The following is an 11,645-nucleotide window of genomic DNA, read 5'->3' as shown; positions in this document are numbered from 1 at the left end:
GGCCTGGGGTTATGAGTGTGAGTGAAAAAAGGGACCGATGGGAGGAGAGGATGTGAGAGTGGATCCATCTTCCCTTCCCCTATCTAAGAGCCTTCCTCTTTCTCTTATTTCCTTTACAAACTCCTTTTCTTTTATCCCCTCATCCCTTCCCTCCCTCTGGACCTGTTTCTCCACTCTTCCTCTCATCCGCTCTCTATCTCATGTCCCTCTGCCCCACCCCCTGAGGTCCCTTCTAGTCTCCCTCCTCCGAAATCTCTTCCCCGTTGCCCAGATTCCATTCCCTACTCCTATTCTTTAGTCCTTTCCTCCCTTCTCAGAACCAATCACTAAAAATCCCTTTCTACCAAAAAAAGAACAAAATACATTTTCCAAACAAGAAATGTCAGAAAACAACTTATTATAAAGTAACATACAATTTAGCATTATTTAAAATGCAAATCTATGCAAAGGTGCCGTACAATGCTACAGCATTTCAGAAACTTTGATGCAGAATGGTCTAACTGTTGCAGCAGAATTTACCCTTGAGCTGCAGCTGGAAACTGGAGGGGCTGCTGCGAGTTTGTGCAAGCGTGAAAGAAATCAAATATATTCGGCCAAAAAAAAAAAAACCGAAAAGAGGAAACAAGAAACCCTGGAGTCGGGCAAACTAGCATCTTTCTTGCACATTCCAGCTAGTACTGCTGCTTTAATTTGCTGCAGAATATTCTCCCTAGGCGCGTAGCCGTCAGATGAGAAGCCGGGAAGTGATTTGCATTCTGTGGGACTGCCCCTAAATTCCTCCATGGTCATCATCGGGCTGTTTTTCCTGTCACATTTGGGCGCAGAGTCATTTGCTTGTTCGCGCTGCCCCTGTTCTTCGGGGTGTTTGGAGCTTGGCACGGGGAAGGCTGTGCGAAGATCCCCCGCCTTGAAAAGGAAGCCCCGCTCGGCAATGTGCATTAGAGGGGTATTTTGAATTAGGCTGGCAGGAGCTGGACCTTTACTCCCTCTGCCTTAAAGAAAAAAAAAACCAACAAACCAAAACCCCCAAACAAAAACAAAAGGGGGTTCTGTCCCACCCCCACTCCTCCGACTCCTCCCTGCCACCCGTCGCCGATTTCCAGACGATGGCGAACTTTTCGTTTCACCAACCCTTTGTCCGTTTGGTACAACTTCCTCTGCGGGCGATTAAGCAACACTTTTCGGCCGCCAAAGCAAAGGGAACCGAAGGAAAGGTAACACGAAAAACCGTGCAGGAAATGTCTGCTTTAGTGAAAGGATCCGGCGCTCGTGTGTGAGGGGAGGCGAGGGGGGTACTACCTTGTGCCGGAAGAGCAGGCGGCGGCGCTGGCGCTGTGCCTTGCAACTTTTTGGTTTGCCAGGTACCGACCCGTTCCCCTCGGCCTGGGAGGCAGTGCAGAGAGCCGGCGGCGGGGTGGTGCCGGCCTGGCCACGTGCTTGGGAAGGGAGCTGTTTTCGGTGAATGCGCCTTTGTAACGATTCGCTTGAGCGTGCCTAAAGTAGTATTTATTTATTTAATATATATTTCTATACCGGACTTCACGAATAGAATTCACATCAGGCCGGTTTACATGGAACTTGGGGGAAAAACAAGTGTAACCAAGAACAAGAAGGCTGAATCAAGCAAAGTTACATAAAACAGGGGCATTGAACTTGGGGGCTAGAGTAGCCAGGAAGAAAGGTAGGGCGGAAATAAGCAACAAATAAATAATAAATAACTGGTTATGAGATTGGTAATTATCTCATTCCTTAGGCTGATCACTGGCACTTTCCATTACAAAAAAAAAAAAAGTGTATATATATTTTTTTTGTTTTGTTGGCTTTTAACGGCCTCGGTAAATCAGGACCTCAGGTCTTCTTTAGGCTATTTTCGGCCACCTGAGCAGAGTGACTCCCCCCCCTGGCGTTGTGTCCTTTCTCTGAGGGTCTGACCTGAGTGCTTTGGCGGACTCCGTTCCGGAAGCCTGGGACGCTGCCGATTGTACAGCGCAGTCATTTTCACAAGTTTGATCTCAGACACTGCTAAAATCCGTCGTTTCGGTTCCGAGGCAGAGAAGCGGTTCTAGCCTCTCTGACTGGTTTATGCAGGAAATTGCTAAGATCAAAACGAAACACTTTTTTTTTTTTTTTTTTTTATGTAAGGTCTTGGAAAGAAGCAGGTGAAAGCGGGTAACCTGGGCTAAGTGTGTAAAATACAATAATGCTGAATTTCAAAGGAAAATACGAGGTGATTATTCCATAAAAGGAAGCGTTTTTGTACACTTTTATTTCAGCTTTTAAGATTAAAATAACGAACTGTATCACTTAGCTTTTAGTTGTTTTGAATATGCAGAACACAAACAAATTAATTTAGGTTAGGGATTTTCAGCTCCAGTGTTACAGGGCCACAAACAGATCCGGTTTTCAGGCTATCCAAAATATTCATCAGGTGTGTTTGCAAACATTTGGTCCAAGATCAAAGCTAATTTGCATAGCCAGCCTTGATTGGGGGGGAGGGGGTGGTACCACAGGAAACGCCTGCCAGCGAAGGAATAACTTTAATTGATGTTAATTTAGGCGCTACACAGGTCCCGTGTTCAGGATATCTGCAGGGATTGTATACAATGCAATTAGTTCAAATAAGAATGGTCTCATTTGCATACTTACAGTTTGGCCTGAAAACCAGACTTGTTAGCAGTTCTCAAGAACCAGAGTTGGCCATCCTTGTTTCCTCCTTACATGACCCTTTTCTGTCAACTCATGCACAGTGGTGATCCCTATGAATTGATGCTTCAGTTTACAAACCCAGGCGTGATATCAGCTGACCATGCCGTATTTCTCATAAGTTGGGGCGAGGAGGGGTGGCGTGACCTAGATGGGTACAATTTGAGGGCCAGATTCATTAAGGCTTTTCTCCCATTTTCAGGCCGATTTAATAAAAGGTGCGGGAGAGCGGGCGCTCCGAGTTGAGCGCCCGCTCTCCCGACGTGCGCCCAGGCACCTCTCCTGGGCGCGCTATTCTGAATTTTATTTATTTATTTATTTTATTTAAAAAATTTTCTATACCGTCGTTAAGTTAAATACCATCACAATGGTTTACAGAAGGGCACAATAAAGAGAAATATGGGTGGTATAGATTACAAATTACTCGTGTGCCATCATAGTACGGTAACAGTGTAAAATAATAAACTAGGTGTGTAAATTAAACCTGATTGTTAGGAACAAATTAGGCAGTTTGATTTTAACATTAATATGCTTATGTAGGTTACTACGGTAAAAACTTCTAGCTTGGTGCATCCTTATCACTCAACTATTTTTCTCCTTTTCTTTATCTTTATAAAATGCTTGTTTAAAAAGCCAGGTTTTCAGATTAGTTTTGAATAATTTCAGATTTGTCTGTAGTCTTATTTCGAGTGGCATGGTATTCCAGAGTACAGGCTGGGCGCTAATAAGAGACAAAAGCGTGTCCCTAGAGCCTCCTTATTAGCAGAAGAGTCGGCTGTCAGCGGGTCTGACAACCGATGCTTAATTTTACTGGTGTTGGTTTTTGAACCCGTTGTCAGCCACGGGTTCGGAAAATGGATGTCAGCAAAACTGAACGTCCGTTTTCGAACCTGCCGACCGGCGGGCAGATTTTTTTTTTATTTTTGGTGCCTCTGACTTAATATCGCTATGATATTAAGTCGGAAAGTATACAGAAAAGCAGTTTTTTCTACTTTTCTGTACACTCATCAACAAGCATCTGCATGTGATAAGCGCTATTAGTTTCAGGGGAGGGAATTTGGCCTTACAGTATAAGGGGTAATAGGAGCGCGTCGAAAACGCGCATCCAAACAGGTATTAAATGCTCACTGTACTGTATCGGCCTGTTTGTGTCTATGGGAAAAATCCTTAGTGAAGCATGTCCTGAATTTGGTATTCTGATTTGCTGTGTTGGCTTGTGTAATGGCCTGTGCTGGTGTAAGCAGAACGTTTTTATTGTAGAAACAAAGCAAAAGTCAGTGTTGGAAGCACAGCTCTACATAACATTTTGAATGACAAACAAACTTTTAAATCATTTTTTTAAAAACTTGCTTTTAATTAAGCTTCAATGCACATCTCAAAGTGCAACCATTATCTTCATTAATATTTTGTTCCAATTTTTTGGCTTTGCAACATAGCAGAAAAAGCAACAGAATGTCTCAGTACACCCGTTTTCTTGTAGCAAAAAAATTTAAACTTCTCTCTCCCCAACCACTTTCTAAACATGTCTACATATCACCAATCTGATGCATCAGTCAACTCTGTTTGTGAGACTGCATCAATTGTACTTAGCATGTGGTCCTCTAAAAATGCAGTAATTGGGTGCTACTCCTTTTGAGTTGCTATGTTTACCTCGGTCTGCACCTAGCAGACAGCAATTCCATTTCTATCATCCTACTTAGTTCTTGGACTGTGGGCAGTTTTGCTTTGTTCCAAATACTCAGAATTATCTGCTAAAACTGGCTTCTTAATTATATCTGATGTCTTAGTATCCTCCAGTTGCAGAGAGGCAAGTAGTAAAGGGCAGACACTCTTGGATCATCAGGTAAGATTCTTCCCAACACTGATTTAATACAGATTTTGATACTATTCCAGAAATCCTGAATGACTGGACACGAGTACAACATGTACAATAGGTTCCCTCTCTTTCCACAGAGTCTCCAATGTGTGTCTGATGTCAACTTATCAAATGCACAGGGGTTAAATATGTTATTGTAAGTATCTTATATTGTTGCTTTGCTATTCCCACTTATATCAAACATTTCCCTATCCCATCTATAATTTGATCCAAGTCTTCTGGTGTAGTAGCTCTCTCTGTTTCATTGTCTCAAAACGTCCGAGTAGCTATTGATTGTGGTTCCTTAACAGAATGAATTTCTCTGTAGATTCTGGCCCTTGGAAGCGATATTCCGAAATATCACTTTTTCCAAAAATGTTGGAGATTTGGAGATAATCTGCCCTACCTCTGTTTTCATAGCCATATCTCTTAACGTGTTGTGATCCCGCGAGCAGGCCCTCACTCACCATTGACGCCACCGGACTCTGTATAGCACGGCCTGGACTGCCGCGTTGCTCCTGTCTCCACTTGCTGCACCCTGGGGCCTTGCCTGTGCGGCCGGATGCCGCTGACACCATCTTCGCGGCCTAGCCGCTGCTGGGATTCCCCTCTGGGCAGCCTAGTGCCGCTGTTGCCGACGCCGCCGGGACCTTCCGTGGCAGGCCGCCGCCATCTTTGGGTGGCAAGAGGCCGTGCCTATTGCCTGTTCTTGCGGCATGGAGTGCCGCCACCGCCTTAGGTTTTTGCGGCCTGGTGCCGCCCTGGGATGCCCTCGTCTTCGTGGCTCCGAGCTGCTGCCGCTGCTGACTCCACCTTCAGCGGGGGAAGACGTCGCTGGGATGCCTTCAGGCAGCAGGAAGCTGCTGCTGCCTCCTATGCGGCCTGTGCGCTGCCGCCAGGACCTCTGCCTGCTTCTTCACCACGCGGCATGAACGCCGCTGTCCTTGGTGCTGCCTCTCTTCCTGGGCCCTTCCTAGGTGCCGGCGCGCGCCTCTTCACTCTATTTAAAGGGCCAGTGGCGGGAAAAGCCCACGGCCCCACCAGAAGTCATCATCAGTCCACTTCCTGCTTCAGCCCTATAAAAGGGCTCAGTTCCTGTTCCTCGGGGCCTTCGGATCCAGAATTCACAGTTGTCTGTGTTCGTATTCAGGTCAAGGTCCTCCATGGTCTTCACTTGTTTAGATGGCTTCGTTCCGTGTTCCTTGATCTCCTTGTCCTGATGTTCCTAGTCTTGTCCTTCGTCGGAGCTCCTTCGTCGCCTGTTCCATGTCCTGATGTCTAGAACTCCTGATGTTCCTGAGTCCTGATGTTTCAGATATTCTGTGTTCCTGATGTCTTCGTCTTCGCCTTTGCAACTAGTTCCCAGATTCCTAGCGTCCACCTTTCCTGGCATGCCACCATTGTGGTCCATGACCAGCCCATGGGGGGCTGTGTAGGGCACTTCGTAGTACAAGGCCTTCTTCTCATCTATAGCGCAAGCCTCCAAGAGACTTCTGTTTTTAATGCCTTGCTTCGGAGAATCCTGATTCTTGAATCCTGTCCTGGTCTTTGGGGTCCCTTGTGCCTGCTTCCGTCCATGCCTAAGACTCTGCCAGAACCTGCTTGTGCCTGCTTCCGTCCATGCCTAAGACTCTGCCAGAACCTGCTCCATTTCAGCGTGGTCTGCGACCAGCCACAGGCAGCTGTGTAGGGCACGCCCCTGTTCAGGCCTCTACTGAATCTTCATCATATTCCAGTCTCAAATTCCACTTCTTTGCGTGTGGTCTGCGACCAGCCATGGGTGGCTGAGTAGGGTGCGCTGTGATGCAGTTCTCACCCAGTACTTTCGCCTGAGTCCTGAATCCTTGCCTGAGACCTCCAAGTAACCTGAGTCTTCTGAGTAACCTGAATCCTTGTCCGAGTCTTCGTCCGAGTCTTCTGAGCATCCTGAGTCTTCGTCCGAGTCTTCCAAGTTCCTGAATTCCTGTCTTGTTTCTGCCCTCAGCCTCCGGCTGTCCTCATGCACTCGTCGTTCCCAAGCAGCGGGTCCGAAAGGGCTATCGAGTGGCTGGAGGGCTACTCTTGTGACCAGCATTGCGTTGCTGGGTCACTGGTGAGTGTCGGTCCAGCGGAGGGCTGATCCTGCCTGGTTCCTGTTCAGAGTTCCTTGCCTTAGTTCCAGTCCTGCTTTGTTCTTGCTCCACCTGTGCTTGCATGCTCTCACCTCCCACGTGTTATGGTTTTGAGGTGTTGGAGTGGATTCTTGGGTACTGCAGTGATGGCCACTCCCACGGGGAGGAGCCCCATGAGGAACCGCAGTAGTAGGTTAGACTCTATACATGCAGACACAGAGAATTTGTATTTATTATACAGCTTGATGGTACTGTCCGGGGAGCGGACAGCAGTGAGGTAACCCAGTAGAAGTAGTCCAGGGGTCCTCAGCAGAGGAGACCAGTCCCACACTCGAGTAGATGATAGGCAACGCAGGGTAGCAGAGGAAGGTCCCCGATGAAGACTCTGAGCGCTGAAGCTGAAGGTGAGACAGACTGACAGGGTTAGTACTTACTGAAGTAGATAGCTGTATTGATGAAGATCCTGGCAGGCGGAAGTAGTTCAGTAGTAGGCACCAGAGTATGGAGAGCAGGCCCTCGAGGAGTGAGTACCCGATATCCCAGATAGGTACCTGAAAGCGAGCATAAGGGCCCCTGAGGAGCAGGTACCCAGGTTAGCGTTGAATTACCCCGAAGGGCAGAGAAAGAGCTTCCTGCAGCAGCAAGGAAGCGGCAGAGCAGCTTAGACCAGAGGCATTCCAATCCTTGCTAACTCAGTTTGTTAGCAAACGAAGGGCAGGCTAAATACCAGGATGTGATGACATCACTCGGAGGGGACGCTCCCAAGGTTCCCGCTATATCGTGGATAAAGATGTGGGTGGCATGCGCGCGCACCCTAGGAGGCCCTCATGAAAATCATGGCAACCACCGTTGCCGTTCCAGGGATGCCGGAGAGAGCGGCATGAAGACACGGCAGCAGCCATCTTCCCAAGGCTTGAGGAGAGAGAAGGAAGAAAGGTGAAGCACGGAGGCCGAAGCCGTCTGAGATCGACGGACGCAACACCATGGTGTGCCTTGGGGCTCCTCCCTGAGTCGTGCAGTGGTTCAGGGGCTCACGCTCTCCCGTGAGCTAGCGACCTCACCTCCACGCTCTCAACACCAGCCTTAGGCTGCTTATCGGGACCTGCAGGCCTTGTGGTCGCAACAACAGGAGGAAAGCAAACAGGGGAAAGCTCTGTGGGTTAAATTTGTCCTTAAAATCCAGCCATTTTCAGAAGGAGCCTTCTTCAAACAATTGGGAAAAGTTCTTCAGGCTAGAATTTCCCAACCTTTTCAGTGTTTCAGTGTTTCCCAACCTTTTCACCTACAATAACAAAAATGTTGTGTGGCAAACCAGCCTCCATGAGGCAGGCAATGAACATATTGTTGTTCCCAGCACTCAGTCACATCCAGAGCTCAGTGCAGGCTCTCCCTGTCTCACCCGACCTGGGGATCAGACGGAGGGTGGAAGGACTCAAAAGGGGGGAGCTCAGGAGGTGGAAGGTGAGGAGGTGCTGTGTGCATGCAGAACAAAATGGAGACTGGCTATTCATGCCCTGCCTACTGCCCATTGACTACCAGGGCTCCTTAATCTGAGGAGATCTCCTCAATAATCAAAGCAAACAACAGATGAGATAGAGGACACCCTTGCCTATTCCCTCTGTGTAGCTGAAACAGTCAGAAGATGCCTCATTTACCCTCACCTCTGCTCTGGAAAATCTATAAAGGGCCTGTACCCTCTTCTTGAAGTTGGTACTGAAACCTAAAACATGTTCTCCAGGAGTCTCCTCCATAAATCCCTATTTGACTCTATTGGATGTCTTTTTGGTATCCAGTGTGACAACTGGTGATTCTCTGCCCTTTTGATTGGTAGACTCGATAATCCGCAGTGATCTCAACATATTGTCACTTGAGTGCTTCCCTGAGATAAAACTGACCGATTCCTGTGAATTAGTCTGTTACGGGACCGGGCTGTGCCCCGGTCCCTCCTCCTACCTCGGGGCCGGCCCGGCCCGCACGGACTCCTCTTCGGCCGGGTAGGCCCGACCAGCGTCCTGCCGCGGCTCTCCCTGCGTGAGGGAGACGCCGCTGACCTGACGCGCTTGGCCCCGCCCCCTAGGTGCGCGCGCACCCGGGGGCTGGAGCTTTAAAGGGGCCAGCGCGGGAAAAACAAAGTGGACGCCCCGGATGACGTCAGACGCTGCAGGGTATTTAAACCCTGCAGCTTGACTAGGACGGGGCCTTGCAACAAGGTTCACTCAGTTGCTGAGTTTCTAGTTGCTGCTTTGGTTCTTGGATCATCTCTTCTGACTCTGGCTTCTGACCCGGCTTCGTCCATTTGACTCCATCTTCAGCTTCCGCCCCTGGTATTGGTTTCGGACTTCTGACTTCTAGCTTCTGACCCGGCTCCGTCCAACGACTCTGATTCCAGCTTCCGCCCCTGGCTTTGGCTTCGGACCCCTGACTTCTGGCTTCTGACCCAGCTTCGTTCCTGGACTCTGACTTCAGCTTCCTCCGTATCCACAGGTATCCGGTTCTTGCTGGCCCAGAGGATTCTCCTAAGACCCAGCGGCTTGGGCTCTCACGGGCTCCTCCTGGGGGAGCCGTGGGCTTCCTAGGGTGAAGACTCTTCCAGCCTCCTGGGCCCTGCTGTCCTCATCGACCATCTCTTCGGCCGCTTCCTGGATCTTTGGTCACATAGGGTCCCACCTAAGTCCAAGAGGTCCAGGTCCCTACGGGCTCCTCCTGGGGGGACCTCGGACTTCCAGTGGTGAAGCCTTCTTTGGAGTCTCTCTTCAGCACTGCCTCCCGGCTGCGATGCTCACTGTGGGTCCCCACAGTGCAACACTTGCAGTCTCAGCCGCTTGTGTTTTAAGAGACTCCGTGGATTTGTATATCCCCGGATGATCATTGAGGTCAGAGAATTCTTACTTGTTGCCTATTCCTCCAGTAAAGAAGTATAGATGGGTGCAGAGTAAACCTAGAGCTTTGTCTTCGGTTGCTGCCATTGAATGGAACAAGCTTCTGGTTGAGCTCTGACAGCAGCAGCATTTAAAAATGTTCAGAAAGGCTTTGAAAGCAGTGTTTTTCAAAGAAGATTTTGGGGTGAGGCAGATTGACTCAGTTTTATATTTGTATGTTAGTCTCGACTGTTCATGTAAGGATGCCAAGTTTTAATCCTTGTTTTACTGTTTGTGTTTTAATTTCATTATATTATGTCAGTTTATGATTGCTCTATTGTAATCTGCGCTGAACAGATTTTCGGAAGTGGTGGATTATAAGCAATTTTAAATAAATATTATCTGCACTTATTAATGAAACGGGTTAATACGAAGCACACTCCTCTTTAGGATTCTCCTCCTTATGTATCGCCATTAGGGATGCTTCATACATCATCATGGGAAGTTGACTTGACTCCAAGATGTTCTAAAATAGCTGCACCGACCAGCATGGGAGTAATCTGTACTGAAAACTTTTTATAGCATTCAGTACCAAAACCATCCTTTCTGCATGCCTTTCCAGACTTGAATTTATTAATGGCCTCCCTAACCTCAAGGACAGAAATTGGAATGTCTGGTCTATCCCAATCTTCCTGCACCACCCTAAGAAGATTAGCTTTCTTCAAAAATTCACAGGCTTTCTCTTTATCTATTCTTCTTTGAGATATATAAAGCTCTTCATATACATTTTAAAGGCTGCTTCAGCCATCTCTTTAGGAGAATGTATTGATTGGTTTTCCAGTTTAATTTCTCTGATTGCCTTAGTAGATGTTTTTCCCTCTCAGCTGTTGTGCTAGCACACCTTTCTGGTTTATTGCTTTTTCTCAAAGAAATGATATTTTGACAGCTTCTTTATTCATTGAGCAGGGCATTATACTAAGCTTTCAGACTGCAGGGCTCCCTAAATAGCACTTCCTGCCCTGATCCTTTGTGCTCAGTTTCTATCTGTTTAACGGCATTCTCCAACTGATTCATTTCGAGCTCTCTCTCTCTCTTTCGTTCTGCATGCAGCTTTGGAGATAAGATGCTCTTTCATAGCAGTGCTACCAGCTTCCCATCTCATCTTGATGTCAATCTCAGCTGGATCATTCTGGTTCCAAAAATTTCCTCCCACTTATTCTTTGATTATATTTCTGAGTCTTTAATGAGGGACTCGTTCCATTTCCACCATCTGATACCAATTCCCACTGCATAGTTATTGTGACAGGCGTGTGATCTGAAACTGCAGTGGAACCTATTTCACAGTCAACTACCCTCCACATATCTTCATTAACAAACCACCACATGCCCATCCTTGAATAAGACCTGTGGGGAGCCGAAAAGAATGGATAATCCCTCCCATTTGGATTACATCTCCACCACGCATCCACTGGCCCTATTTCTCTCTCATTTATTATTTTTTTAAAGAAATTTAGCAAATCCTTTTTCATGCCTTCTCTCACTCCATCTTAATCATTATTTTAAGCCAAAGCTATGACTGGCATTTTATTAGAACAATTAAACTTTCTACAGCAGAACCCTTAATAAGTAAGGCAGGTGAACTTAAGTAATGAGGACATTTTGAACCATATAAGTACCAGTGTTTTAGGAATTGCTAAGAGGTTGCTATATATGTATTTAATTCCATTTCTGCCATGGAAGTTAAAGATCAACTGATATCATTTTCAAAATATAAAATAAAGCTTTTTGTACAAATCCAAAGTTGGTAAAATTCTACAAGCTGGGGTTATAAGTTAAAGTGACCAGCCGGTTACAAGTCTGCCATCTCTCTTTGGATGCAGTTTGTTTGTTTTGCTGTTTTTATTTGCGGGCGGATGTGGGAGTTTTTCCTTTTCTGTTGTTTTCCCAGGAACCACAGAAAAGCAGCTTATACGGTGTTCCCTTTAATATTCATGTAGCCTCTCCACCCCGGGCATCCTTCTAGACAGTGGGGCATCACTTGACACCAAGGCTTGGTCCTGACTCCCCCCTGTAAACCCGGGCACGAATGGGGGAAAGGTTTTACCTTCGGCACCCAGT

General features: G+C 47.2%; 1 protein-coding gene across 1 annotated transcript in view; it reads left to right on the top strand.

Annotated features, from left to right (window-relative positions):
• The first annotated feature begins 788 nt into the window (after positions 1-788).
• The window catches only part of ATP2C1 (ATPase secretory pathway Ca2+ transporting 1), a 374,199-nt gene continuing 363,342 nt past the window's right edge, over positions 789-11,645 (top strand). Inside the window, exon 1 of the mRNA XM_029589345.1 lies at positions 789-1,214. Coding sequence (XP_029445205.1) covers positions 1,107-1,214 — 108 coding nt within the window. The 5' untranslated portion in view covers positions 789-1,106. The remainder of the gene's footprint in view (positions 1,215-11,645) is intronic.

Source organism: Rhinatrema bivittatum, chromosome 2 (assembly GCF_901001135.1).
Source record: "Rhinatrema bivittatum chromosome 2, aRhiBiv1.1, whole genome shotgun sequence".
NCBI lineage: Eukaryota > Metazoa > Chordata > Amphibia > Gymnophiona > Rhinatrematidae > Rhinatrema > Rhinatrema bivittatum.
Note: the sequence above shows the minus strand (reverse complement) of the source record. Positions and strands in the feature narration are given on the sequence as shown.